General features: G+C 47.5%; 2 protein-coding genes across 6 annotated transcripts; both read right to left on the reverse strand.

Annotated features, from left to right (window-relative positions):
• Positions 1–4743: 4743 nt before the first annotated feature.
• LOC128337475 (uncharacterized) lies at positions 4744–13280 on the reverse strand. Of its 2 annotated transcripts, none has more exons than XM_053278512.1 (6): positions 13221–13280; positions 12436–12768; positions 9633–9896; positions 8904–9038; positions 6824–6870; positions 4744–5480 (listed from the first exon to the last, which is right to left on the reverse strand). In XM_053278512.1, the coding sequence occupies exons 1-6, from the start codon at positions 13255–13257 to the stop codon at positions 5385–5387; spliced, it is 912 nt and encodes a 303-aa protein (XP_053134487.1). In that variant the 5' UTR covers positions 13258–13280; the 3' UTR covers positions 4744–5384. The 2 variants fall into 2 exon arrangements, with proteins under 2 accessions (XP_053134487.1, XP_053134486.1); XM_053278511.1 differs by having other exon boundaries at positions 9633–9941.
• A 2384-nt stretch (positions 13281–15664) lies between these two features.
• LOC128337515 (uncharacterized) lies at positions 15665–27605 on the reverse strand. 4 transcript variants are annotated; one of them, XM_053278597.1, is made up of 6 exons: positions 27366–27605; positions 21973–22296; positions 19525–19842; positions 17910–18008; positions 17785–17834; positions 15665–16030 (listed from the first exon to the last, which is right to left on the reverse strand). In XM_053278597.1, the coding sequence occupies exons 1-6, from the start codon at positions 27406–27408 to the stop codon at positions 16022–16024; spliced, it is 843 nt and encodes a 280-aa protein (XP_053134572.1). In that variant the 5' UTR covers positions 27409–27605; the 3' UTR covers positions 15665–16021. The 4 variants fall into 4 exon arrangements, with proteins under 4 accessions (XP_053134572.1, XP_053134569.1, XP_053134570.1 ...); XM_053278594.1 differs by having other exon boundaries at positions 17737–17834; XM_053278598.1 differs by lacking the exon at positions 17785–17834 and adding an exon at positions 17685–17715 and having other exon boundaries at positions 15974–16030.
• Positions 27606–27693: the final 88 nt, after the last annotated feature.

Below are 27693 nucleotides of genomic sequence, written 5' to 3' on the forward strand. Positions count from 1 at the left end.
TATTTATTTGTTTATATCTATGTAAACTGCTTTGGGAACCTTTGTTGAAAAGTGGTATATAAATATTCGTCGTAGACTTCAGCATTGCTTTGAAATACCAGAATGCTCAGATAAGATGGGTGAACATTGTTTTCATAACATCAACCCGTGGGGTTTTTTTGAACAGGAAAAGACAATCATATTTAATCATTGTGCAGAATATTCAGGTATTGAAAATGTGTCAGATAGAGGCCTCAGTAATTAATAGTCATCATCTCAATGAGTGATAAATAAACACCTTAAGATGAGGTTTATTTTTTGCATACAACCACCAGAGATCTTAATGAACAAATCTTGGTGCCGATTTTTGTCAGACAAGAGTTTAAAATGCTGAGTGATATGTTTGTGAAATGTAGAGATTTATTTCTGCTCACAGTGTCTAATTAAACACTCTTGATAGGGCTGAGAGAGATTCCTGCCTGCAATCTTGGAGAAGCCGCTGCCAGTCTGCAAAGACAATACTGAGCTAGCTAGACCAATGGTCTGACTCAGTATATGGCAGCTTCCTATGTTCCTATGATTAAAATTAATTCCGAAGAAATGAAATTGGTCTTCCTTGCAAGTCATTTAGGTTACAAGTTGGGTGTGCTGTTCCTGACTCTTCACGGTCAGACTCCTCTTCAGGAATTGACTTGCTGGTCTTGTAGTAGTGAACACGAGTTATGCCCTTTGCTAAGCAGGGTCCACCTTGGTTTGCATTTGAATGGGAGACTGCATGTGGGCACAATAAGATATGGGGCCATTGTTCAGGGGCAGAGCATCTGCGTGGCATACAAAAGGTCCCAGGTTCACTCTCTGGCAGCATTTCCAGGTAGGCCTAGGCAGGACTCCTGCCTTAAACCTTAGAGCTGCTGCCAGTTAGTGTAGTAGACAATACAGAGCTAGATGGACCCATGATCTGATTCAGTATAAGGCAGTTCACTGTGTTCCTGTGACTTGAGACTGATGTTATAACCCATGGCAGCACCAGAAAAGACAAAATTTAGTGGGGCACAGAAGGAGCAAAGTGCATTTATGGGTGGGTGAGCTGTGTGTCCCACATGTTGGATTTCTGAAACAGAAATGTGGGGCAGGTGGCAGGGGTCTACTTTCTAGAGGGGGCACTTGCCCTCCTTACCCACACTAGAGCCACTCTTGGGATAGACTCCGTTCTTCTTCTCATCTTAGAAACATCTGTGTAGGCTCTTCCTGTGTAAAGTATCTCTATATATTTAATTCTCCTAACGTACCCGTCACTAATCCCATGTGTGGCAGCTCTCGCGAGAGCAGCTACCTGGGAGATAGTGACGGGGAGGGAAAACAGTGGTGGTGGTGGGCCGAGGTGGCGGCTGGCCGACCTGGCCCTGGCCTGGCCGCCGGTGGGCTACAGGAGGTGGCAGCAGCCCGGCCTGGGCTGGGCTGGCCACCAAAAGGAGGAGGAGGCAGGAGGCAGCAGCGGCAGGACAGCCTGGCCCTGGCCCGGTCGCCGGAGGAGGCGGCAGCAGGCCGACCTGGCCCGGCTGCCCACTGGGAGGAGATAGTGGGCCGGCTTTCCAGAGAGCCCACAAGCCATAAAGCGTGGTGGGGGGAGAAGTGGGCCGGCCGGCCAGCCCATCAGAAAGCGTGGGGAGGGGGGCGAGAAGTGGGCGGTGGGGGGGAGCGGCCGGCCAGAAAGCCGGGCATGCCGGCGTGGGGGAGGGAGAACAGGGGCGGTGGCTGGGCCGGCCAGAGGTGCAGATGCTCTGCGCCTAGCCACAGCTAGTTGTTATTATTTCACCAGATACCGTTATGTCAGTCTTTACTGTACTACTATTTTTACCTGCTGGTTTTTGATTGATTAAGTGCCCTCAAGTCGGTGTCGACTTTTAGTGACTACATAGATAGATTCTCTCCAGGATGATCCGTCTTCCACTTGGCCTTGAAGGGCTCTCTGTGGTGCATTCATTGCTGTCGTAACCGGGTCCATCCACTTTGCTGCTGGTTGTCCTCTTCTTCTCTTTCCTCCAACTTTCCCCAGCATTATGGACTTCCCAAGGGAGCTGGATCTTTGCAGAATGTGTCCAAAGTATGATAGTTTGAGCCTGGTCATTTGTGCCTCAAGTGAAAATTCTAGATCGATCTGTGCTACTATGATCCACGGTTACTACTGTGCCACATACAAAAATGAAGAATTCAACACTGATAACCACAGGTGAGTTTCCTGGAGGCTTTACACACAGGGCTTCTGCCCCAAATCTCCTTCGGGAGAGAGTGTGTGCTTTCACACACCAACCAAACTTACTGGGAGGAGAGCTTGTCTTATGGTAGCAAGCATGACTTGCCCCCATAGCTAAGCAGGGTCTGTCCTGGTTGCATATGAATGGGAGACTTGATATATGAGCACTGCAAGATATTCCCCTCAGGGGATGAAGCCGCTCTGGGAAGAGCAGAAGGTTTCAACTTCCCTCCCTGGCAGCATCTCCATGATAGGGCTGAGAGAGATTCCTGCCTGCAACCTTGGAGAAGCCACTGCCAGTCTGTGAATACAATACTGAGCTAGATAGACCAATGGTCTGACTCGGTATATGGCAGTTTCCTATGTTCCTACCCCGAAGTACATTCAAGATACTTGGACCCACTCCACACAGAAGTCAGGCTTTGTGATGCAAATTCTAGTTTATCTCGAGATATTTCCGGATTTTAAAAATGCTGGTTTTAATCGACTTGTTCTGAAAATGCCGGCACAAACAGGGAGAGGCGCTAATGTAGGATCATTAGCATGATAAGAGGCATGGTCTCTTCAGAAATACAGATCTTTCTCTGCAGGGAACTCTCCGCCCCCCCCCCCCCCCGCCATTGGTTGAAGGAAAACACAGAGGCATGCTATGTGAACTTGCATCAAAGCAAAACCTGAGAGCAGAGGGGAGGGGCTGCTTCCCTCAATGCCGCGAGTGTGATTCGAAGTGGCTTCGATCAACATTTACCCCGAAGCCAAGTCCGAATAACTTCCTGGTAGATTTTGAAAAATGCTGTTCCTAATATCGAGGTATCTCCTGCCTAAGGTTGACTCAGCCTTCCATCCTTCCGAGGTCGGTAAAATGAGTACCCAGAAATGTTGGAGGCAATATGCTAAATCATTGTAAACCGCTTAGAGAGCTCTGGCTATAGAGCGGTATATAAATGTAAGTGCTAAGTGCTAACTGGAATCGAATGGAAATTGTTTTTAAAAGCTATGCCTCACCTTCTGTCTTTACTCACGTTATTTTCAGCTTACCTTGTTGTACCAGAGTTTGCGCTCTATCTTTGGGGAACATAAAATAAGCTTTCTTGCTTTTTATAGCTTCCTTGACTTTGTTGGTTAACCACATTGGCATCCTCTAAGACTTGTTTGTCGCTTTCCTACTCTGTGGTGTACACACTGAGGGCTAAGTGTGGCTACACAGCAGCAAACCGGCCTGTGAAGCCCCCTAGTTAAATGCGGTTAAGGGAGCGAGCACTTCCTTACCTGAGTTTTTTGTAATCATTTGCCTGCCACAGCTGCTTGCAGCCATGGCAAGCATACTCGGGGGGGGGGGGGTAGGAGGAATCCCAGGAATGCACTGCGCACTCATTTGGTGCATTATTGGGGCTCTGGGGGGCTGGGCAGGGCGCCGCACACCCAACCCCCGGAGCTCCTGGGAGAGCAGCAGGGGAAGCCACTTCTCATCTGAACAGGCGACGGGTGAATGATATTCTGCGGGGAGGATCGGGCTCTCCCCGCTGACCGCCAAGGTGCTCTTCTCGTGAGAACAGCTCCACCATCTCAGTGTTTCTTGGGGCTTTAAGCCGTCGTCAAGCATTCTGAAAAGATCTGACCCCATTGACGGCCTGTTCCATCCAGAGGCGTAACTATAGGGGGGGCAGGGGGGGCACGTGCCCTGGGCGCCATCTTTTCTGGTCACATGGGGGGCGCCGCCATGACAAAAAAATTTTTAAATTTTTTTTAAAAAATTTTGTTAATACAAATGTTTCCTGCTCAGTGCAGCAGCGCTGCAGCAGTCAAGGGAGCGCATCGGTGCCCCCTCCCCCACGAGCGGTCCCTTCCGCGCTGCCCGCGCCCCCCCCCCCATTGCTTTGCTGGCGCCTGGCGGCCAGTCAGTGGCCTGGCTTGGCGGCGGCGGCGGGCGCTTGTGAGGAAAAACCTAAGTATAATGTAGTATGGGGGGGGGGCGCCATTTCAGTGCTTGCCCCGGGCGCCATTTTCCCTAGTTACGCCTCTGGTTCCATCGGCCTTTTAATGAATCCTCTCGACCTTGGAAAGTTTCCCCTTTTGAAATGAAATGTGACTGTGCTTAACGTTGTGTGCAGCTCTCCACGTGCATAGATGTTGAATTTGATAGCACTGTTGTTATCTGTACTAACTGGCACAATAACACAAATAATCCACACCAGATTCTAGCCACTGTTCCAGATTAAATCCAGAACCATCTCCACACTAGTCACTCCCTCGACCCAGGGTTTGGCAATTCCTTGCATCTTGAAGTTCTGTCTTCCTGTCGCAACACAAATGCAACCCAATCAGTCTAGGGATGGTCAAAGTCACCCAGTATCACAAGACTTTAAACTTCCACAAAATCCTGGATATTTTCTCCATCTCAAGACCACCCACTTAGGAAATCCAAGTCCTAGTTCAATAGCAAAAAAGTGTGCAAGAAGATGAAGGAAATGAAGCTAGAAGCCAATATTTAATTTATTTATTTATTTATTCATTCATTCATTCATTCATTCATTCATTCATTCATATCCTGCTCCTCCTCCAAGAAGTCCAGAACAGTGTAGATGGTCATGTTCAGCCTCACAACAACCCTGTGAGGTAGGTTAGGCTGAGAGATACGTGACTGGCCCAGAGTCACCCAGTGAGTTTTGTGGCTGCATGGGAATTTGAACTCAGGTTCCCCCGGGTTACTCAAACCATTAAAAAAAAGAGATAGTAAGAGTTCAACCCCAAGATGGACATTGGGAAGAAGCGATAGTAGAAAGTGTCCCAGAAATGCCACATTCAGTCTGTCTGTTCCTGGAAGGCCAGAACATAATATGATTCCTATGGACTAGGTTGATGGTAAAGAGGCACATCACTTTTAACAGACGGGAAGATGCAAAAAAGAAAAATGAGTACCAGACTGAATATCCTTAAATATGCTACACGCTGATGCTTGTATTAAAGAAACCTTTTACCATATTAATGGTGCCCATGTCCTCATTCTCCAGCATGCTCTAATGGCCAAGTTATATCTGCCATGCCTTGTGTATGTGCCCATGTGTAGAAAGGAGGACTGTCGTTCTCTCTGGAGCACACGATCCCAACAATGCTCCCTCCATGGACTGTCTACCAGCTTGTTGAATGTCATTCAAGGCATGAGAGGTCTCCCTTGAGATGCTCGCCTCTTCTTGTTCCCATCCTGGTTCCTTGAAGAGAAATCCAGTTGGGCGTAGCAAATGCCTTCCTGTATTGCAAAAGAAGGAATAGTCCCTTGATCTGATTCAGGATATCCTATCCTAAAGTCCTGGTGGATGTGGCAACCAATATAAATATACTGAGGCCATTCACACAATCAAAAACTGTGTTTTAACTGGGTTTGGGAGCAGGGGCAGAACCATCATTGGGCAAACGGGTTCAAAGAACCCAGGCCGCCAATAAGCAGGGGCCACGAGCGTGGCCCCAGATATGCCCCCTGCATCTGACGTCAGATGCGGAGGCGCTATTTTGGTCCCAAAAAAGCCACTCCTGGTCTCGCTGCCAACACACAGCACCATTTAGGAGAGAGATGGGCCTGCACTGCATTGGCAGCATGGCCGGAACGGCTCTCCCTGCCTTTAAGGCCGCTGCTGTCCAACACAGTGCAGGCCGATCTCCTTTCCAAATGGGGCCACGCAGCCCCATTTGGAAGGGAGACCACGCTCCCACATCTGATGTCAGATGTGGGGGCCAGGAGCAGAGGATGGGGCCAGAGGGCCGTGGCGGCAGCCACACATGGGCTGCCACCAGCCTCACTCCTCTCCTGTTTGGGAGCTGTGCGTGCTCCCAATTTTCAGTTGTGTGGAAGCGAGCTAGGAGGGAAACCTGGGTAGACGTGGTTGTGTGGAAGCAAAGTAGGAGGGAAAGCAACCCTGGTTTTCCTCCTAACAAGTGTGTTAAAAGTGTGTGTGTGTGTGTGTGTGTGTGTGTGTGTGTGTGTGTGTTTAAAATGTGTCCCCAAGTAACTGAGCAGGGGCTTTTTCAAAATGCGTATTAATTTTATATAAGTATTTCAGCTGGAAGGTATGACCCTAAAGGAGCATCCCCATCATTCACTCCTCCCCCACACAGGGGGAAATGCCTCTCCTAAGATAGCTCCTACATCCATAATCTACAAACTAAGGAAGATCCTATTTCAATACACTCATCAGCAACTATCTCCAAACTTAATAAATTAATTGATTAATTCTCATACGATTACCAGATCAAGATTTTGTACTACTTTATTGTGATTCCTATAAGGACATCCAGCATGGCTATATTTTACCTTTTAAAACAAATCTCCCAGGTCCTTTCCACCATTAACTATGGTGCCGTCTTATTTGATATGTGTGGAATTTGCTTTTCATCGGCTGTGATATGTTATCTCTGGTTAGTGACCTATAATAAAGGATGGTGGTGATTTCTTTAATCAGACAGCTGTCCTGAGCCAACCATGTAAATTCATTCTTTTTGTGAGTGACTTACAGATTATATTGCTACCTAACTGAAACGGCATTTCCAAAAGCCAGATACTATGTGAAGGGATAGAGAATGGGGGAAACGTCTTACCTGCAGAGCCTCTGAGGCTGGAGGTTCAGAGAATTGGGGCTGGAATCCTTGGGGAACAAATAAGAAATCAAATCAGAGGGTTGATCTCCTTCTCTTTTCTGTGCTTTAGTCTGAGAATGCATCTGGACTGCATGTTGAGCAGGCTGAAGAGCACGAATTGTCCCTTGGGCTAAACAGGTTTTCATTTGGGTGGGAGACTCCATGCGAGCATTGTGAGATTTCCCCCTTAGGGGATGGGGCTGTAGCTCAGTCCTAGAGCATCCTCTGCATGCCTGCATGCAGAAGGCCCCAGGTTCATTCCTTGGCAGCATCTCCAGGTTGGCCTGGGAAAGACTCCTGCCTGAAACCCTGGAGAAGCCGCTGCCAGTCAGTGCAGACAATTCTGAGCCAGATGGACCAAGGGTCTGACTCAGTGGAAGGCAACTTCCTTTGCTCAATGAAATAACTGTCACCTTGTTTCCAAGGACAGCCACCCAGAGGCCTCCGGGAGTATCACAAGCAGAGCACGGAGGACATGGCCTCGCCCATTTATATGCCCCCAGCATCTGATATCGGGAGAGAGACTGCCTCTCAGCATGGCATCATCGTATTTGTCGTATCATAGTGTCGTATCGTTCTCGTACCACCCAGTCTCAACCTCTTGGGTAATGGCTTTGGGGCTGCTGTAGATATATGGCTCAGCGGAAGTCTGTCTCCCAGACAAGCAAGAGAGAACACACTGCAGGCAGACAGCCAATCAGCACCGATTCTGTCCCAGAGACGAGCGGATTCGGGCTCTTTAATGAGGCATAGGCATCTACAGCTCTTTGCCATGCCAAGGACCCAAACTCTCCCTTAAGCTCTGGGTGGATGAGGAAGAACCGGCCCTTGAAGAATCCTGCTGTGTCTCAACTGAGCTGCTTTCCTTCAGCACTCAGCAGGCCTACGGAAGAGCTCAGGTGAGGCTGGACAAGGGCCCAAGAAAGCTCTGCTGAGCCTGCCTGGAGTAGCTGATGTCCTGGGTTCTGCGGAACTCCCCCTGGCCTCTGAGGCTGGAGGTGGCTCTTCCCTCGCGAGTACATGTAGCTTAGTGTTGCCATCTTCTGGCTTTCCAAATCCGGGTGCCTAGTTGGCATATTATGTGAACTGGCTTGACAATAATTGCTGAGCCGAATAGTGACTGCATGTTTTGCTCCATAACTCTGCTTCTACGAGGGCTATTGCTTAGCTTTTAAAGAAAGAAAGAAAGCTGAAATCGGGTGGGCTAAGCCATTTGGGTGAGATGCTTGAAATCTGGGTGAAACCCGGAATTCTGGGGGGCATGTTAACTCTAATGTACCTGGCTCCTGAATTAGACAGGAGGAAAATTCCTCCAGCCCTGGTGTTCTTGTGGTAGCAAGCATGAATTCTGCAGGAGATGTCCTGGGTTCTGCAGACCTCCTCCTTACTCTGCTCTCTGGACCCTGCAACTTGTTAATTCGTGCTGGATGATCCAACCATTGGGGTGTGGGTCAGTGCCCCCAAACCTAGCCTCAGCCTGGCCAGAACAGGATGGAAGGATGCTCCCTGACCCACCATGGGAGGAGAGCTGGTCTTGTGGAAGAAAGCATGACTTGTCCCCTTTGCTAAGCAGGGTCTGCCCTGGTTTGCATTTGAATGGGAGACCGCCTGTGTGAAACCTGTAAGATATTCCCCTTGAGGGATAGGGGCATTCTGGGGAAAGCACCTGCATGCAGAAGGTTCCAAGTTCTCTCCCTGGAATCTCCCTGCAACTTTGGAGAAGCCGCTACCAGTCTGTATAGACAATTCTGAGCTAGATGGACCAAGGGTCTGACTCAGCAGAAGGCAGCTTCCTATGTTCCTTCCTACATCCCTATGGCTTATTAGCTGCCACCTCCCTCAATGGGCATCTTAATTCTTTACTTCCATCTATGTAAGCGGCCACCACGACATCTTGTGGCTATAAATTGCATAAGTGAATAAATTGCATAAGTGGATGCTGTGAGAAGAAATGCAAGTTAAAGGGAGAGCCTGGAGAGGAAGCAGTTGGTGCCTATAATCATTTCTAATTGGCCGCTTAGGATGTGGTTCTTGATCTTACCTGGACCAGAAGGGCAGAGCCGGATCCAAAGGAAGCTCAGGAGAAGCAGCAGCAACGCCAGCAGGCCCCCGACAGCCAGGGGTATCTTGTAGCTTGTGCATTGATCCACAGAACCAGGAGGGTCTGCAGAGGAAGCTTCAAAGGGAGAGAGAGAGAGAGAAGAGGAACTGATCTTTTTTTCGTCTTCATTTGATGGGTTGATATCCTTTTCCCATCTCATCAGCTCAGAGGTTCTTACAGGCGTTTGCAGCTGTTGAAGGAGAAAACCAAGAATTTGGTCTTGCTCCCTGTTTCACTCTCAAAGTACAAGGCAGGGGGGCAGGCTGTTCAGAACGCATCTTGCAGAGGGGGCTACTGCAGCTATGGGCACAGGCGGCATTTATGTGCAACACCAGACCCTTCGCTAGACACAAATCAAGAGTGCCGTTTCCTCCCAAGGAAAATGAAGCTTTAAGAGTGGGCCGAAACTCCCCACCAGTCAGGGAAACCTGAGCAAAAAGCAAAGGTATTTCATGAAGAAGGTGTAAACGGCTTTTGGCCCCCTCTTGAAAAAAAACCATACCACTTCGTGTGAAAGGGGGGAATTTGTAATGCAAATTAGCATGCTGGCCAATACAGGCTTGACATTGGCATGACAAGTTTGACTGCAGCATTAGCTCCTCTAATGGGTCAAAAAGTCTAGTATTTTTAAGGCTTTATGATGGTGGAGACACATGCAACATCCCTCACCTGCAGGGAACGGGGCACTCTTCTTCACTCTCTTTCCGGAAGAATTGAACCTGACTTCACAGGTGTAGAGCTTCCCGCTCGTCTGCGAGTCCACCATGGGGACGGAAAGAAGACTGATGAAGGTTAAGGAGCCGCTGCTGTTTTTCGCCAAAAGTGTCCATCCCTCTTGCTGGAGATCTCCAGAGATGCTCCAGGACACCTGGACCAAGTTGGACGCTCCATGGACCACGCAAGCGAGATGGTCGCTCTGCACAGATTGGGATGCTGATGGGAACAAAAGCATCACCCAGGTGCTCAGGGTGTAACTGTCTAAGGAGGAAAAGGAAGGCAGGTAAGAGCAGCTCCCCTGCTTCATATCTTTCCAAGCAGACACTTCAGAACTTGATCTTGCTCCTTGGGTTTCCAGTTGTGACTGGAGAAGCCCAGGTGGAGATATTGAACAGAGCCCCTAAAACTAAAGGGGATCAGAACGGCAGACTGTTGGCCTAGGCGTGGGAAATCCAAAATTCATATCCTCACCCATGAAACTCATTAGTGACCTTGGGAGAGGATTGCTGGTCTTGTCCATCTGCAGATGATCCACAGATTATCCCCTTTGCTAAGCAGGGTCTGCCCTGGTTTGCATTTGGATGGGAGACAACAAGATCTCTCTCCTGGGCAGTCATTGACACGGGGTGGATTAAGCTTTTTGCCACCCATAGGCAGCCAAGATAGATATTTAAAATAAAACAGTACGCATTTTACAAATAATATAACAGAACCTGGCCATGACAGAGATTATATCAGTATCCACCCAGCAGCAAGATTTGCTGCTGGGTGAGCGGGGGGAGAGTTAAATCTTTTTAAAAAACTTTTAAAATTGCCAAAATACTGCATTGCTGTTGAGTGCGGGAGGCCGCTGCCTGCCTAGACGGCAGCGAGAGACAGCCAACCTCTGCCATTTGGGAGGAAGGTGGACCCATGTGAGAAGGTCTCTCGCCACCATCTCTGCCGCCGTCCATGGAGGCAGCGCCCTCCTGTGCCCTACAGGATTTGGGAGGCGGGTGGGCCCACTAGGTGCCGCTACCATACATCAGCAGTTTTAAAAATAAAACAAAAAAAGATTTAACTTTCCCCCACCCCAAGATTTGCTGCCCCTCCAAGATTTGCCGCCGTAGGCAATTGCCTCTCGGGGAATATGTGAAGTTCCACGTTTTTGCCCCAATATGCATCACTTTACACTTGCTTACAATGTGCCATTTTGTCGCCCACTCCCCCAGCTTGGAGAGATCCTTTTGGAGCTCCTCACAATCCATTGTGGATTTCACTGCCCTGAATAGTTGAGTGTCATCTGCAGCTCTGGCCACTTCGCAGCTCACCCCAACTTCTAGATCATTTATGAAGAAGCTAAAGAGCACCGGTCCCAGTTGAGAATCAGCAGTGCAGCCCTCTGGCCTCAGCTTTTGCTTGCCCAGGGCAATCCCTGGCATTTCCCAAAAGGCTCCCTTCACATATGGCACCAATGGCTAGAAAAGAGCTCAGAAACTGCCTGCCGTGGACAATTTATTTGTTTGTTTGTTTGTTTATTCAATTTCTATACCGCCCTTCCAAAAATGGCTCAGGGCAGTTTACACAGAGAAATAACAAATAAATAAGATAAATAAGATGGATCCCTGTCCCCAAAGGGGTCACAATCTAAAAAGAAACATAAGATAGACACCAGCGACAGTCATTGGAAGTACTGTGCTGGGGGTGGATAGGGCCAGTTACTCTCCCCCTGCTAAATAAAGAGAATCACCACAGTAAAAGGTGCCTCTTTGCCCAGTTAGCAGGGGGTTCAATGCGGCCATGCAAGTCAATGTGGCCAGTGCAGTGGGAGGTCTGGGGATACGGCAGCATTGCCAAAGCTAAGCAGGTGGAAGCCTGGCCACTTCCTTTGTATGGGACACTACAATGCAATCATCAGCTATAAGTTGGGCACAGAAATATATAAAGGAAAGGATATATCACAGAATCATAAGAAGGTAGGAGGAGCCTCTTGCTTTAATCCGGGAGCTGTACATACTCCCATTTGCTGATCCTCTGTCAGTTAAAACCAAGGTCAGAGCAGCAGCTGGAACATAGGATCATAGGAAGCTGCCATATACTGAGTCAGACCATTGGTCCATCCAGCTCCGTATTGTCTACACAGACTGGCAGCGGCGGCTTTTCCATGGTTGCAGGCAGGAATCTCTCTCAGCCCTATCTGGAGATGCCAGGGAGGGAGCTTGGAACCTTCTGCATGCAAGCATTCAGGTGCTCTTCCCAGAGCGGCCCCATCCCCTGAGGGGAATATCTTACAGCGCTCACACTTGTAGTCTCCCATTCAAATGCAGACCAGGGTGGACCCTGCTTAGCAAAGGGGATAAGTCATGCTTGCTTCCACAAGATCAGCTCTTCTCCCATGGTCACTCATGGAGCTTCCTTCCATCCTGTTCCAGCTAGGCTAGGTTTGGGGGCCCTGAACCACACCCCAATGGTTGAATCATCCAGCACGAATTAACAAGTTGCAGGGTCCAAAGAGCAAAGCAAAGAGGAGTTCTGCAGAACCCAGGACATCTCCTGCAGAATTCATGCTTGCTACAACATGACTGCCTGGGTCAGAGAGATTTCCCTCCCATCTGATTCAGTAGCCTGGCTGTTGCTTAGGCATGAACAGCGCCTCCAATCTTGGTTTTAACTGAAAGGCGATCAGAAAACAAACTTCTCAAACCCCAATTATGAGCATGTGGAGTTCCCTATCATTTTAAAACCACCATTGGAAAGCCCAGCCCTGCTTCCTTACCTCCAACAATCAGTGAAGTTGCGGTGCTGAAGTTTGAGGTTCCATAAACTCTTTCGGCACACAAATAAAGACCCGAATCTTCCTTTTGGACATGGTCAATTTCCAGTATCAAGTTCCTTTCTTCTGCTCTGCAACCAAATTTGTCTGTAATCTTCTTATCATTGCAAGTCTTGATTAAAAGAGGTAATTCGCCTTCTCTTCTTCTGTACCAGCTGAATGAAAATTCAAAACCCTGAGCTTTTTCTTTCAAAGCACATGTGATCTTAGCCGTGTTCCCAGGATCCGCAAACTGGAACCGTCGATTCTGAGACAGCAGAGACTGAGCTTGCAACACTATTGAGACAAGCACAGCAAGGAACATTGTGTGGCTGTAATAGTTCACTTCCAGGCTTCTAACCACAAAAAAACAGAGTTTATATTTAAAAAAAACATGATTCCTGCCTGGCAATCCCTACATTTTGCCCTAGATTTTTGCAATATCTGGATATTGCAAAAAATAAAATAAAAAATCCCCTAGATTCTTGTAATATCTGTGCAAAAATAAATCTCCCCTCTAAGCAGTTTTCATGCATCGGACCCGAATTCTTCCTTTTCTACATGTAGGCATCAGAATCTGGGCTACAGATTTTCCCACAAAGGAAACAGTAGAAATAAACGTAAGTTAAGCATGCCAAATATTTAATCAAAACTCTCCTAAGGTTTCAGAATACACTGAAATTCAACCAGCCCAATTTCTCAGATGCAAAGCATTAAGGTTCAGGTCCGAGCCAAAGAAAAAAGAGTACCTGTAGAGGAGAAAAAGAAGTACGTGGCCAGCAGCATCGCTGAACGCAGAAGAAAGACCCAGAAGCAATCATCCCAAGCTGGTATCTGGTCTTATACATGCCCATACAAGGAAAGGGTCTTGTACGTGACGTCAATTTCTTGTAATGGAACAACTCTGTGGGTAGCAGAGTGTAATGTTAAGAAAGGTCAATGAAGCTTCATTCCTAGTGTGCAGACACTGAGGTGTTATCAATAATGGACATTTGATGTGCATAATTTAGGTGTTATCAGTCATGGGCATTTAGCTGAAGTCGCAGGACACGGGAACAAGAAGAGATTCATTCACCAGTAGATCTGCATCAGAGTCCAGAAGATGAAAAGGTGTTTTGTTTTCAGTTTGCTAGGATTATTTTATTTTCTCTGCCAAACGTAAAAAAAAACCCAACTATTTTTGGAATCTAGTCTATTCACAAGTGATTTTTCAGATAGTTATTCATCTTCTGCAGAGATTTGGGAAGGTGCAGTAGCTTCATAGTGGAGCATCTACTTTGCATGCAGAAGGTCTCAGGTTCAATCCCTGGCAGCATCTCCAGGTAGGACTGGGAGGGACTCCTGGTTGAAACCTGGCAGAGCTGCTGCCAGTCAGTGTGGACAAGACTGAGCAACATGGACCAATGGTCTGACTCAGTAGACCGCAGTTTTCAGTGGTCCTATGTGAGAGGTGTTTAGCTAAAAGAAATTGGCTAATATACTTTTGTAACATTTTGAGAGGAGAGCTGGTCTTGTGGTAGCAAGCATGACTTGTCCCCTTAGCTAAGCAGGGTCTGCCCTGGTTGCATATGAATGGGAGACTACATGTGTGAGCACTGCAAGATCTTCCCTTAGGGCAGAAAGTTTCAAGTTCCCTCCCTGGCAGCATCTCCAAGATAGGACAAGATTTTTTTTATTGAACCAACACACTACCAAAGCATACAGTACGTTGCCAAAGCACAATTATATACAAAGTGGTTGTTTGTACATCATATATCTCCAAAGATTTACACACAAGGATTTGGAAACCCACAAGGTTATGAAGTATATGCAGGTAGTACTGTAACTCAGGGATGGGGGGTTACAAGGCACATCAGGTAATTGGGGGAGGTTACGTCCAACGTCCATTTCCACAATTTGTCCCATTGCTGTTTAGAAGAGATACTCTTGTCTTTTTGCACATAACCATACAAACTTTTCCAGAAGAGATTTACTGTCTCATCCACGTCAACCTCTTGGCCGCGTCTTCCCTCCCTATTCCTATGCAGGAGCATTGCATAAATGACATACAGGTTTACTAACCTGATTATGAGAAGGGGAACGGGCTGAGAGAGACTCCTGCCTGCAACCTTGGAGAAGCCGCTGCCAGTCTGTTAAGACAATACTGATCTAGATAGACCAGTATATGGCAGCTTCTTATGTTCCTATGTAACATACGCTGATATATGTATATATTTATACACTGATGGGGTCAGCGCTGTCGGTGACTGACCAGCAGAGGGATCTTGGGGTGGTGGTGGACAGTTCATTGAAAGTGTCGACTCAATGTGTGAAAAAGGCCATTTCCATGCTAGGGATCATTAGGAAGGGGACTGGAAATAAAACTGCTAATATCATAATGCTCTTATACAAATCTATGGTGTGGTCACATTTAGAGTACTGTGTACAGTTCTGGTCCCCATACCTCAGAAATGACATTGAACTGGAGAAGGTGCAGAAGAGGGTAACCAAGATTATCAGGAGACTAGAGCAAGGCTACAACACCTGGTTTAGAAAATGACGACTGAGGGGAGCCATGATAGAGCTCTCTAAAATTATGTAGGGTTTGATGGAGAGAGTGTACAGAGAGACATGTTCCTCCCTCTCCCACAACACTAGAACCAGGGGTCATCCCATGAAACTGATTGGCAAGAAATCTAGAAACGACAAAAGGAAGTTCTTTTTCACACAATGCATAATTAACCTATGGAATTCTCTGCCACAAGATGTGGTGACAGCCAATAGCCTGGATGGCTTTAAGTCTCTCACTGGCTACTAGTCCGTGGGCTATAGGCCACCTCCAGTCTCAGAGGCAAGATACCTCGAATACCAGTTGCAGGAGCAACAGCAGAAGAGAGGGTCTGCCCTCAGCTCTTGCCTGTGGGGTTTTTGGAGGCATCTAGTTGGCCACTGTGTGAAATGGGATGGTAGGCTGGATGGGCCTTGGGCCTGATCCAGCAGGGCTGTTCTTAAGTACATATTAAATGTTTTAAGACTGCTTAAGGAAAACCAACAAAAGACAAAACCAACAATAATAGTTTTCAGTCTACAGTTTTAAAAAGAGGGAGGAACAGATCTATTAAAGATCGTGTGCTCCATTCCACTGCATGGCAGTGCACAGGCTATTGAAAGATGCTTGAGAATGCGTGAAAAGCCAGGACACCGATACCATTAATATAGAAAAAGTTCTGTTTAATACCAGCATTCTAATTTTTATTTTATTTTATAATTGTATCTACAAATAACCTAAATGTGAAGGGAACACAGAGGGGTAGAACGAACGAATAAACCCAAACAGTATTTTTTTTTTGAGTTGATTGTTATTTGCTCTTGTTTGTAGCTTGTTTCCTTTGTACATTTCTGCAAAGAATTAAAAATAAAACATACAGAAAAAACATGTTGCATGTTCCAAGATCACAAACTTCAGATTTTGCTTTTCCTTTTTGCCTCTCCTTTTCACAATGATGCTAATGCTTACTATTAACCCACTCAGTCTGTATTTCAGAGCTTGGAAGGTCTGAGCCACTTCTTCCTAATCCGGCTAGAAAACAAAATGGGAAGGTCAAAGGTCAGGTTTTACCACATCTAAATGAAAAGAAAAGGCGTGTGGCAGGGGCGTTTCACCAAAACAATTCTTTCTATTCGCTTTCCTATACTTTGTATTAAGTTTTTAATTTTGTACACCGCCTTGAGATTTTATATTAGGCGGTATATAAATTCAATAAATGAATGAATGAATGAATGAATGAATAAGAAAGACACAATACTGTGCAACGGTAGCCATTGCTACTGACGATTTTCATCTTGCATGCCATTTGGGGCCATTTCTATTAGAAATACAGAAGGCTCTCGCTATTCGAGAGGATTCCATTCTCGCCTACAATCCCTCCACAGAAACTGCACAGAAACTCCCTCCTGTGGAGGAATTCACATCCCTCCACAGAAACTGCAAATAATGAAAGTCTGATGAAGACTCTTTGAAGTCTGGGGTTTAGGTTCCAGCACAACAAAATTGCCAATAATCACCAAAAAAGTAGAAAGGAAGTAGAAATAAAAGGGGGAAAGCACAGTACCTTACTCTCCAGCTCTCCAGCAATACCCCCCCAAACCCCAAATTTGCTGCCTTTGTGGGTTTGTTTGTTTTTTGTAAACATGAACCACAAAATGGCTCCAAGCAGCATCCGGAAAGGAAATGCCACAAAATGACACCAAAAGTCACTTCCAGTGGCCCAAGAACCATGGATAGGCAAAAATTGCCTGTTTTTAGTACCACGGATAATGAAACTGGTCTTGTGGTAACTGGTCTTGTAGTAGCAAGCATGACTTGTTCTCTTAGCTAAGCAAGGTCCACCCTGGTTGCATATGAATGGGAGACTAGAAGTGTGAGCACTGTAAGAGATTCCCCTCAGGGGATGGAGCTGCTCTGGGAAGAGCATCTGAGGTTCCAAGTTCCCTCCCTGGCAACATCTCCAAGAGAGGGCTGAGAGAGATGCCTGACTGCAACCTTGGAGAAGCCGCTGCCAGTCTGTGAAGACAATACTGAGCTAGATAGACCAATGGTCTGACTCAGTATATGGCAGCTTCCTATGTTCCTATGTTCCTAAACTGGTCTCTAAGACCCATCCGCGGATGCGCGGAACCACGGTTGCTGAAACCATGGATGTTGAGGGTGGTGTTCCCTCTAAGGCATGCACAAGTGTGTGTGCGTGCTCACACATATTTTTGATGTCCACTCAGTTAATTTTAAATCAAAATTTAAAAATGAGAGAAAACACTGGTCGAGGGCCTCCTGGATGTTTTTCACACCCAGCTTTTCGTTCACATCCCTTCCAGAATGGAAGTGTGCATTCATATATTGGCCAGATTTACCCAGAAGTCCCTGCGAGCTATCAAGCATCACATCACACACAGTTTGGGTTTTTCATTGTGCCTAAGAGTGTAGCCCAATTTATATCCGGGGGGGGGGAAAGAAAAAATCCACTTTTTGTGTCGTTTTAGGGGGGAAACTTCGAACCCGCAGTAAAGCCTCGCAAAAAACCTGCTGTCTGGGGAAATTCCTGTATAACTTACAAGCAGATGGATATTCAGAAGTTACGTATTACAGCTAAAAAAAGTTCCTGGAGCTATCTTATACCTACATCCAGAGAACTTGCTGGCCCAAGACATGTTTTACTAGCCCATCTGCCCACCCGTACCTCTCTTTGTCATTTTATGGAAGATCAAGGCCTGAAAGGAAAAAATAATTACAGGGATGAGAGATCACACTTCTTTTTGAAATGCCGATATTCCCATTACCAGTGGGATCTCCTTCATGGGACTTTTGTTTGCCGCTGACTCCACACTGTCTGTAACGAGAAAAGCATTTAGTATCACTCCCGGAAGGGATGAGTGTCATTGGAGTCATCTTACAACCACATTACCTGAGTCAAGATGCTTTCTGAAGACCAGAGTTAAGGGCGGGACCAGCAAGAGGAGGACGATGCAAGGGATTCTATAATAGAATACAGAGGAGCAGCTTCCTACAAAAGCAGAAGAAGGAAAAGAAGGAAACGGTGGTTGGCTACTCAATTTGGCAACGGGCCACAGGAGGGCCTAGTGCAAAGAGTAACAGCCCAAGCCCCCCTGGTTCTACACCATGAATGTATAAACTGGCCTTCTCCGTTGCTGCCCCTGAACTTTGGAATGTGCTCTTTATTGAGATAAGAGCCTCTCCATCTCTGGCAACTTTTAAAAAGACACAGAAGGCATATCTATTCACCCAGGCTTTTAATGAGATGTATAGTTTAGATATTTTTTAATATTGGGTTTTAATGTTTTCAATGATTTTGATTGTTAATTGATTTGATATTTTCAATTATTTTAATTGTAAACCGTCCAGAGACACATGTTTTGAGTGGAATAGAAAGATTTTAAATCAATAAAATAAATAATAAACAGCCATATACCTAGGTGGTTATGGCCAAAAGACCCAGACGGGGGTGCTTCCTATCCTGGGGGGGAATTGGAAGGTTGTAGGAAGCACAGTCTCTCTGGACCGCCATGAGAAGTTCTCCTCTTCTTGAGGAGGAGAGCTGGTCTCACAGGAGCAAGCACAAATGGCCCCCTTTGCTAAGCAGGGCCTGCCTTGTTTTGCATTTGGATGGGAGGAACATAAGAAGCTTAGGGGGGATAGGGCCACTCCAATCCTTAGGGGATAGGGCCACTCTGGGAAGAGCATCTAAGGTTCCAAGTTCCCTCCCTGGCAACATCTCCAAGATAGGGCTGAGAGAGACTCATAAGAACATAGGAAGCTGCCGTATACTGAGTCAGACCATTGGTCCATCTAGCTCAGTATTGTCTACACAGACTGGCAGCGGCTTCTCCAAGGTTGCAGGCAGGAATCTCTCTCAGCCCTATCTTGGAGATGCTGCCAGGGAGGGAACTTGGAACCTAAGATGCTCTTCTCCATCCCCTAAGGGAATCTCTTCCAGTGCTCACACATCAAGTCTCCCATTCATATGCAACCAGGGTGGACCCTGCTTAGCTAAGGGGGCAAGTCATGCCTGCTACCACAAGAGAGAGATGTCTGCTGTAAGGTATTCCACTTATGGGATGGGGGCCATAATTCTGTGGCTTTGCATGCAGATGTTAAGTCTTGGGTGGCTTTAAGGGGGCTTAGACAAATATGTGGAGGGCAGGGCTATCCGTGGCGATTAGTCTTGATGGCTATAGGCTACCTCCGGGTCCAGAGGCAAGATGCCTCTGATTCCCAGTTGTAGGGGAGCAACAGCAGGAGAGAGGGCATGTCCTCAGCTCTTGCCTGTGGGCTTCCCAGAGGAATGCAGCAGGCCACTGGAGGAAACAGGATGCTGGTCTAGAGAGGCCTTGGGCCTGATCCAGAAGGGCTCTTCTTATGTCCTTACATTCTTAAGTTATTAGTGGGCCCCACTCTGCAAAGCTTGACACATGGTACCCCCCACCTATGCATGATGGATAGGTGTTTCGCCATTGCCCCTCTGGTCAAGGGGCTGAATTGGTGTTCCCATCCTCTTGTACCTGTGTTTGAGCACACCATGCTTGTGGGCACTACAGCACTGATGCTTCTGTTCTCTTGGTCTGAGCAGGAGTAAGTCGCCCCTTGGGTCCATCTCGTCGGAGGAATCAGCTTCAAACTCCAAACACTGGAAGCTCCCTTCCCATGAATTGTGTCACCATCACTCTGGCCCGGAGAGATTTCCCCGCTAATATTCCAGGAGACAGTGTCCCAATCAGGATTTGCATCGTAGAAGAGGCAAAGTAGGGGGATACTGTGGTTCATCTGAGCAAACTCCAGGGAGGAGGGCATCAGGATGGACAGGCTGGACCTAGAAGTATCTGAAAGAATGCCAAAAGGAGGATTCTTTAAATAACAAATAACAGATGGACAGGGATCCATCTTATTTATTTATTATTTTTCTGTGTAAACCGCCCTGAGCCATTTTTTGAAGGGCAGTATAGAAATCAAATTATTATTATTATTATTATTATTATTATTATTATTAAGAAGAAGAAGAAGAGAAGAAAGAAAAACAAGTTAAAATAATCAACATAGCAATACCAGGGGATAGAAGAACAGAAGAAGAAAAATAGAAAAAATAACAAAACACAAAGATCTACAAATTGAAATTGAAAGGCTGTGGCAGAAAAAGACCAAACTAATCCCAGTGGTAATTGGCGCCCTGGGTGCAGTTCCAAAAGACCTTGAAGAGCACCTCAACACCATCGGGGCCACAGAAATCACCATCTGCCAATTACAAAAAGCAGCTTTACTGGGAACAGCCTATATTCTGCGACGATATCCATAATAACAGCAACAATACTGATAATAAAATTCTGGCATCCCAGGTCCTTGGGAAGGACTCGATGTCTGGATAAAACAAACCAGTCAATAATACCTGTCTGACTGTTGTTGTTAATAATAATAATAATAATAATAATAATAATAATAATAATAATAATAATGTATTAGGTTACAAACCCACCCTCTCTCAGGCTCAGTGTGGGGAAGAGAGTGATCTCCCTGATCAATCATCTTTATTACAATCTTAGACCAGCATAAGTGAGTACAAGCATAGAAGGTTGTACAGGGTATGTCTAAAGTACACAGGACAAGGTATAAAACTGGAGAATATAAAAGAGTATTGTTAAAAGCTGTTGAGCTGTATGAACAGTAGCATTAAAAGCTCTAAATTTTAAAAACTGTTTTAAAAAAACTAGGCAGGGTATATAAAACTGTAAGAACGCAAAAGACTATGGCTAGAAGCCGATGAGCTGTATAAACATGGTCATGGATACCTCTAAGGTTTAAAACATTTAAAATCTTTTAAAGTGAAGTAAAGTCTATAAGCGGGATACGGCTAAAGCGCAGAGGAACTGTACAAATACAGGAATGTAAAGACGTCCACATAGCAGTGTCGTTGGGCACAGAACTCATCCTGCTCAGCACCAGAAATCATCCTGGTCAAGACCTGCTGGCTGTCAGGACCTGGGGGAATCTGGCAACATTTAGCATAGTGAGCAAGCATGAATGGGCCCCTTTGCTAAGCAGGGTCTGCCCTCGTTTGCATTTGATTCTCCCTCATACTAATCTCTGCCCTCGTTTGTGATTATCTCTGCTCACGAAGCAGAGAGCATTGATCTGGACGGTGGAGCAAGAGCAGGGCCTTTTCGGCGGTGGCTCCCTGGTCTCAGCAGTGCGCACACCCGCAAAGATCTGTCTCAGCCATCTAGGGAACTATAAGGCTCCCGGAGCAGACGTTTGACTGAGGTGGAGGTGCAGGCAACTATTAATAACCGTTTCCCAAACCTGCTGGGTGTGGCCTTTCCTCTGCACAAGCCTCACAAACCCTGGGCATCCAGGAAGCCTCCCTCTCCACTGGCTTGCTCATCACTGGCTTCAGGCCCATTCTATATGTGCCCAGGGTCAGCCGCCACCCCTCTTAGCCCCTCCCCTTCCTTCCATTCCCGCCCTCCTGTATTCTGCCTGTTAGCCCTTAAAGGGGCCCCCTTACAAGACTCCATTTCCTCTCCCTGCATCATCCCCCAGGGTCTCTGCAGAGCGGAGGGACCTGCTAGCTCCATTCTGGCCCAGACAAGGGCGGCCATCCTCCCAGCTTCCCCGCCCTCCCCCACCGCCATCGGCTTCATGCACATCTGGGCAATCCCCAGCTGTTGATCTGTCCCCCGCCCGGTCGGCTGACTGCCCGTCCTGCTGGGCATTGGGGAAGAGTCCCGGCACTGGGCTACTCATTTCTGACATGATCTGGAGAGTGAAACAAGTGTGGGGCCTTTCTGGAAGTGCCCCCCTGGTCCCAGCACTGCACACACCTGCAAAGATCTAGCTCAGCCAACTTGGAAACTATAAGGTGCCCGGAGCAGGCTTTCAACTGAGGTGCAGCACCACACCACCTCAGCGCACCAAGCCACTATTAATACCGGTTTCCCCAAATCTGCTGGGCTACTCACCTCTGACCACAAGCTTAGTCCCGCTCATAATCCTGAACTTCTCGTTGATGCTTGCCGCACAGTAATACACTCCGGAGTCATCTCTTTGCACGTCGCTGATGAGCAGATTGTACACTTGCCCGGCATCCTTCCTTTCCGGTGTGGAATACTTAGAGCCTGGCTCGATCTTGTGCAGGGTTTTGTCCTGCCCTTCCTTGTACCAGGTCACTGTCCACGTGTAAGAGCCGCTTGGGAGTTGGCAGCTGATCTGCACACCCTTTCCAAGAGATGCCAAACTCTGCGCCAGCTTCTGCGAAAATTCTGTGTCTCTCTGGGATTCAGCAGCTGTGCCGGAAAGCAAAGAAATTAGGAACATCGTAAGCTGCCTCCTTCCAAGTCAGTTCACGGGTCCACCTAGCTCAGTATTGTCTTCACAGACCGGCAGTGGCTTCTCCAAGGTAGCAAGCATGACTTGTCCCCTTTGCTAAGCAGGATCTGCCCTGGTTTCATTTGATTGGGAGACCACATGTGAGCACGGTAAGATATTCCCCGGAGGGGATAGGGCCACTCTGGGAAGAGCAGAAGGCTCCAAGTTCCCTCCCTGGCAGCATCTCCATGAGAGGGCTGAGAGAGCCCTGTCATAGGAACAGAGGAAGCTGCCGTATACTGAGTCAAACCATTGGTCCATCTAGCTCAGTATCGTCTACCCAGACTGGCAGCGGCTTCTCCAAGGTGGCAGGCAGGAGTCTCTCTCAGCCCTATCTTGGAGATGATGCCAGGGAGGGAACTGGGAACCTAGATGCTCTTCCCAGAGCGACTCCATCCCCTGAGGGGAATTTCTTCCAGTGCTCACACTTCTAGTCTCCCATTCATATGCTACCAGGGCAGACTCTGCATAGCCTAGGGGACAAGTCCTGCTTGCTACCACAAGACCAGCTCTCCTCTTCTTTAATTAATTAATTAATTAATTAGAAGGATAAAACGGAGTTGCTGCTGAATAAACGTTTTGTTAAATCTACATAAGATTTCTTTGCCTGTGACGGGGAACGATTACACACGATTTTGAACCTCGTGCAACCTTTTTGCAGCCTTGGGGAAGCCGCTGCCAGTCTGTGTAGACAATACTGCACTGGATGGACCAATATGCTGACTCGGTATAGGGCAACTTTCTATGTTCCTATGGTTGCAGGCAAGAGCCTCTCTCAGCCCTATCTTGGAGATGTTGCCAGGGAGGGAACTTGGAACCTTCTGTATGCAAGCAGGTAAGTTCTCTTCCGAAAGAGGCCCCATTCCCTAAGGCAGGCCTGCTCAACTTCGGCCCTCCTGCAGATGTTGGCCTACAACTCCTAAATCTCTGGCTATTGGCCACTGTGGCTGGAGATTATGGGAGTTGTAGTCCAAAAACAGCTGGGCGCTTTCCAGATTGCATGCTAACACAGTGTCACAACGTATCCTTTAAGGGTGCTTCTGTACTGCCTGTGTCTTGACATTGGAGTCCCTGCGCTGTCAGCAAGGTGCCATTCACATTTCCGAGGCCTCCTTTGGGATTTTATTGCTGCATTACAGCCCTATAACATTGCATCAGCGTTGCAAAAAAAAAAAAAAAAAAAAGCTGTATTTGCCCGTAATGCCTCACAATGGGCCTTACAACGGATTTCAACTGCGGTTTGAATCTGGCACACAAAACATCGCAGTTCACACCACTTTTTCCATTTTAAGTCTTGCTGTCTGGAAACCACCCTGGGCACTTTCCGGCTTAGCTGCTCAACAGCAGCAAAATGCCCTCATTCAGGCAAATCGAGTTCCAATCGTAAACAGCAGGGGGAGCAGTCTCATGGAAACTAACAACCTGAAAAAACAGCAGCAGCAAGCGACTTTCTTACACCAGATATGCCACGTCACAGCTCTATATCGCAGCAATGAAATTCGAAACAAGGCATTGGAAATGTGAACGGCACCCTGATGTCTGTGTAGGGACTGCGGTGTCACAATGCAGGATGTGTGGAAGCACACTTCTGAGATACGACGTGACCCCATTGCAGCGTCTAGTCTGCAAAGCACCCTGGAGGGTCAAAGTTGAGCAGGCCTACTCTAAGGGGAAATGTCTTCCAGGGCTCACCCATGTAGTCTCCCATTCAAATGAAAAGCAGGGCAGACCCTGCTTGGCAAAGGGGACCATTCATGCTTGCTTCCACAAGATCAGCTCTACTCCTCAAGAAGGAGGAGGCATTCCTGGCATGTTAGCACAAAACTAAGCAGAGATCATTGATTTTTCCAAGGAAGTGGCTAGTTGCACACTACAGCCATGAATCTTTCGCTGGAGCTACAGCTGTGTCTCAGAGTCCTAATTATACTTCCTGATAGTTACTGAAGGCAAGCAACAGTCCTCTCATTCAGACAGGGGAAAGGGCCGATTTCTAAAAATGCTTTTAAAATATGTGTGTCGGCTGTGATCCAGAGGTTCTCACACCCAGCAGCAGAATGTGCACAACTTGATCCTCCACCAAAGAAAGCAAGTCAGAGAGAGTATCTCATCTCATCACTGAGTCAACGCTGCCACCCTGGGATTTGTTTGTATTTTATTTCAACTCTGCAAGGGATCCATTGTGATAATTTTTTAATCCCTTGCACTATTTCAAGAGGATGATTAGAGACCTCTTGCACAGGGCGGTAGATTAAAATGAAGAAAGTTTAGTAAGTAAGTAAGTATATTTTATTTGTAGGCCTCTGCAGGCCTCTGAGTCCCAGTTGCAGGGGAGTAACAGCAGAAGAGAGGGCATGCCCTCAACTCCTGCCTGTAGGCTTCCAGTGGCATCTGGTGGGCCACTGTGTGAAACAGGATACTGGACTAGATGGGCCTTCTTGGGCCTGATCCAGCAGGGCTGCCCTTATGTTCTTATTTGCAATCATTGACCAGGAATCAAAAGTTTAGTAAATCTTAGGGAAATGCATCTTTAAAGCAATGTCATTTCAAATGCCCAACATCCCAACCTGTAGATTGAATGGCTTGCAAAGAAGTTTAATTGGATTTTTTGTTTGTTTGTTTACAATATACTTCCAAAAGAGAGTGCTTAGTATCACAGGTTTAGATGTTGAGAGCAGGGGTCAAAAACCCCTTTTTGTTGGGGTCGGGGCCGTAGCTCAGTGGTAGAGCATCCACCTTGCATGCCAAACATCCCAGGTTCAATCCTTGGCAGCATCTCCAGTTAGGACTGGGGAAAAATCCTGAGCCTGAAACCTTGGATTGCTGCTGGCAGTACATTTAGACAATACAAAGCTATGTGGAAGCCACAGCGGGGAAATGACTTGACTAGCAAGCCAGAGGTTGCTGGTTTGAATCCCCGCTGGTACATTTTCTAGACTATGGGAAACACCTATATTGGGCAGCAGCAGCAATATAGGAAGATGCTGAAAGGCTCTCGTGGGAGGAGGCCATGGTAAACCCCTCCTGTAGTCTACCAAGGACAACCATAGTGCTCTGTGGGCATCACGAGTCGACACCGACTCAATGGCACACTTTACCTTTAAGCTATGTGAACCAGGGATCTGACTTTCTATGTTCCTTTTGGGCAAACAAATGTATTAATCAATAAAACATCAAAAACACGTTAGGCAAAATCCCCACCAAAATCCATTCAGTACACTCTCTGGATGGTATCTACACCAGAAATCTGTTTCATGGCATACATCCAGTTATGGATGTAATTTATGGTTAGTGAGAGGATATTCCTGAATCATTTTTAAGCCTGCAAGCATTAAAGACGACATTTTTGTTTCTGCCATTCAAAAAATAAATAAATCATGTCGTTCACACAATCAGAAACTGTGTTCTACCAGGGTTTGGGAGCTGTGTGCGCTCCCAATTTGCAGTGGTGTGGAAGCAAGGCAGGAGGAAAACCTGGGTAGAAACCGAGGTAGAAGTGATTGAAGCTATTCTCACCATGGGAGGAAACGGGGCTAAGAGAGCCCTGCCCTGTTTTCCCCCATCGTGAGAATCACCGGGCTCGCAGGCAAGCCCAGTGGTTCCACGGTTGGAAGCCCACCGAAGAATTCCTCCCCTAAAATGAGGCTAGCGGAGGTTAGCACTCACTCCGCTAACCCCATTTTACTGATCGTGTGCCACTGCAGCGCAGCTCTACGCTGTGGCGACACACAATTAGACCCCTGACCAGGAGGCTACAACAAGCTTCCCGGCCTCGGGGGTCTCCCCAGGGGACCGGGCGGCCCCGTCCCTGCCACTACTACCAACTCCATGATGGAGCCGGTATTCATGTGGGTGGCTAATCCGACACCGGGAGGCTAAGCCCATTCTCCCCACCGAACCTTCCTTGGCTCCACACATCGATCGTGTGTAGAGCCTCATTGTGTGGGAAGGAAGGTAGGAGGGAAACCTGGGTAGCTTCTCTCCCTACCTTGCTTCCACACAACCAGAAATTCGGAGCACACACAGCTCCCAAACCTGGGTAGAACACCGTTTTTTGATTGTGTGAATGGCCTCAATGAGTTTAGCGTTGTGGACATCGTGTTCACCCGCCTGTTTGTCTGAACACATTTCTTAAGACTTTGCTATAGGTGGGCAACGATGCATGAAGGAATTCGTCAATGAGGCTCCAGACGTGAGCAGTGTGGAGAGCCAAAAGGGGGGTTGTGAGGAGAGCAGGTTTGACCCACTCTCCCCGCAGACAATAAGGGAGCCCTCCCTGGGCGGTCGGATCGGCCACCCATTCGATTACCAGCTCTGTCACGGAGCCGGTTGGGGTGGTGGGGTTTTGGGGTCCTCCCGGCCCCTAGAAGTCCCACAAGGCTCCATACAAGTTCACCGTGCCTTTTGGGGAGCCTCCTGACGCCTGGAGGCTTGTTGTAGTCCCCCGGTCAGGAGGCTACTCATGAGTAGCTGTGGTGTGGAGCCGCACTGCACCGACACACTGAAACTCTTCTCACGGAGCTGGTGGAGGCTGCAGGGATCGGGGGCCACCTGCCCCACCGGAAGTTCCAGGATGTCCCACGCAAGTGCAGGGGGCATTCTGGAGAGGCCCCCGAGGCCGGGAGTCTGGCTGCAGCCTCCCAGTCGGGGGTCTACTTATGTTTCACCGCCTGCCGCAGCGGCACACAAGCAAAAAAATGAGGATAATGGAGCTCCCTTAACCTCATTTAAGGGGAGGGGGGATTAGACAGGCGAGCCAAGTGGTTCCAACAATCAGTAGAAAGCTGGCTAGGTTCCCTTCGCCCGCTTTCTACTGATCGTGGGAATAGCCTCACTATTGTTTAACCCACGTTTCGGGCACTCCTGCACTGCACCCGAAACCCAGGTTAAGCGGCAGGCCACTTAAGAGGGCCTATTGCCGTGCTCCCTTAGCCCAGTTTCAGCAGGTCATGAGAACAGCCTTAATGGATTGAGTTTTGAAAATACTCACTGTGAAGAGAAAGGCACATTATTCCAGCCAAACAGAGTATCATCGTCCAGTTCCCTTCAGCCCCTCAGCTCTGAAGCAGGTCAGCTGATGGATGGTGGTCCTCTGGACTTTGAGTTTCCTCCAGTTATGGTGAGTACAGAAATAAAGATTGGGAAATGAAACCCACCTCCGTCTTGCACCGAGCCACGCAGCTCGAGTGTCAGTTCTGTAACTTCTCTTTTCAAACACCCAAGCAGAAAGATTTTTAGGAGAACCAAAGCAAGCTTTCACTAACTGCTTCCACTATTTCATTTGCAAGTTCGGGGAAACGGAGCCGCACAACATTTTT

This window comes from Hemicordylus capensis, chromosome 14, assembly GCF_027244095.1.
Source record: "Hemicordylus capensis ecotype Gifberg chromosome 14, rHemCap1.1.pri, whole genome shotgun sequence".
NCBI lineage: Eukaryota > Metazoa > Chordata > Lepidosauria > Squamata > Cordylidae > Hemicordylus > Hemicordylus capensis.

Coding starts and splice junctions, on each gene's coding strand:
- LOC128337475 (XM_053278511.1), bottom strand. CDS start 13,257: ATGCTGCTGGCCACGTACTTCTTTTTCTCCTCTACAG. Junction 12,769..13,220: donor CTTCTTTTTCTCCTCTACAG/GTACTCTTTTTT, acceptor TTGTCTCAATAG/TGTTGCAAGCTCAGTCTCTG. Junction 5,481..6,823: donor CAGCCTCAGAGGCTCTGCAG/GTAAGACGTTTC, acceptor TTTGCAATACAG/GAAGGCATTTGCTACGCCCA.
- LOC128337515 (XM_053278594.1), bottom strand. CDS start 27,408: ATGATACTCTGTTTGGCTGGAATAATGTGCCTTTCTCTTCACA. Junction 19,843..21,972: donor GACTAAGCTTGTGGTCAGAG/GTGAGTAGCCCA, acceptor GCATTCTTTCAG/ATACTTCTAGGTCCAGCCTG. Junction 18,009..19,524: donor CATGGTGTGCTCAAACACAG/GTACAAGAGGAT, acceptor CTGCTTTTGTAG/GAAGCTGCTCCTCTGTATTC.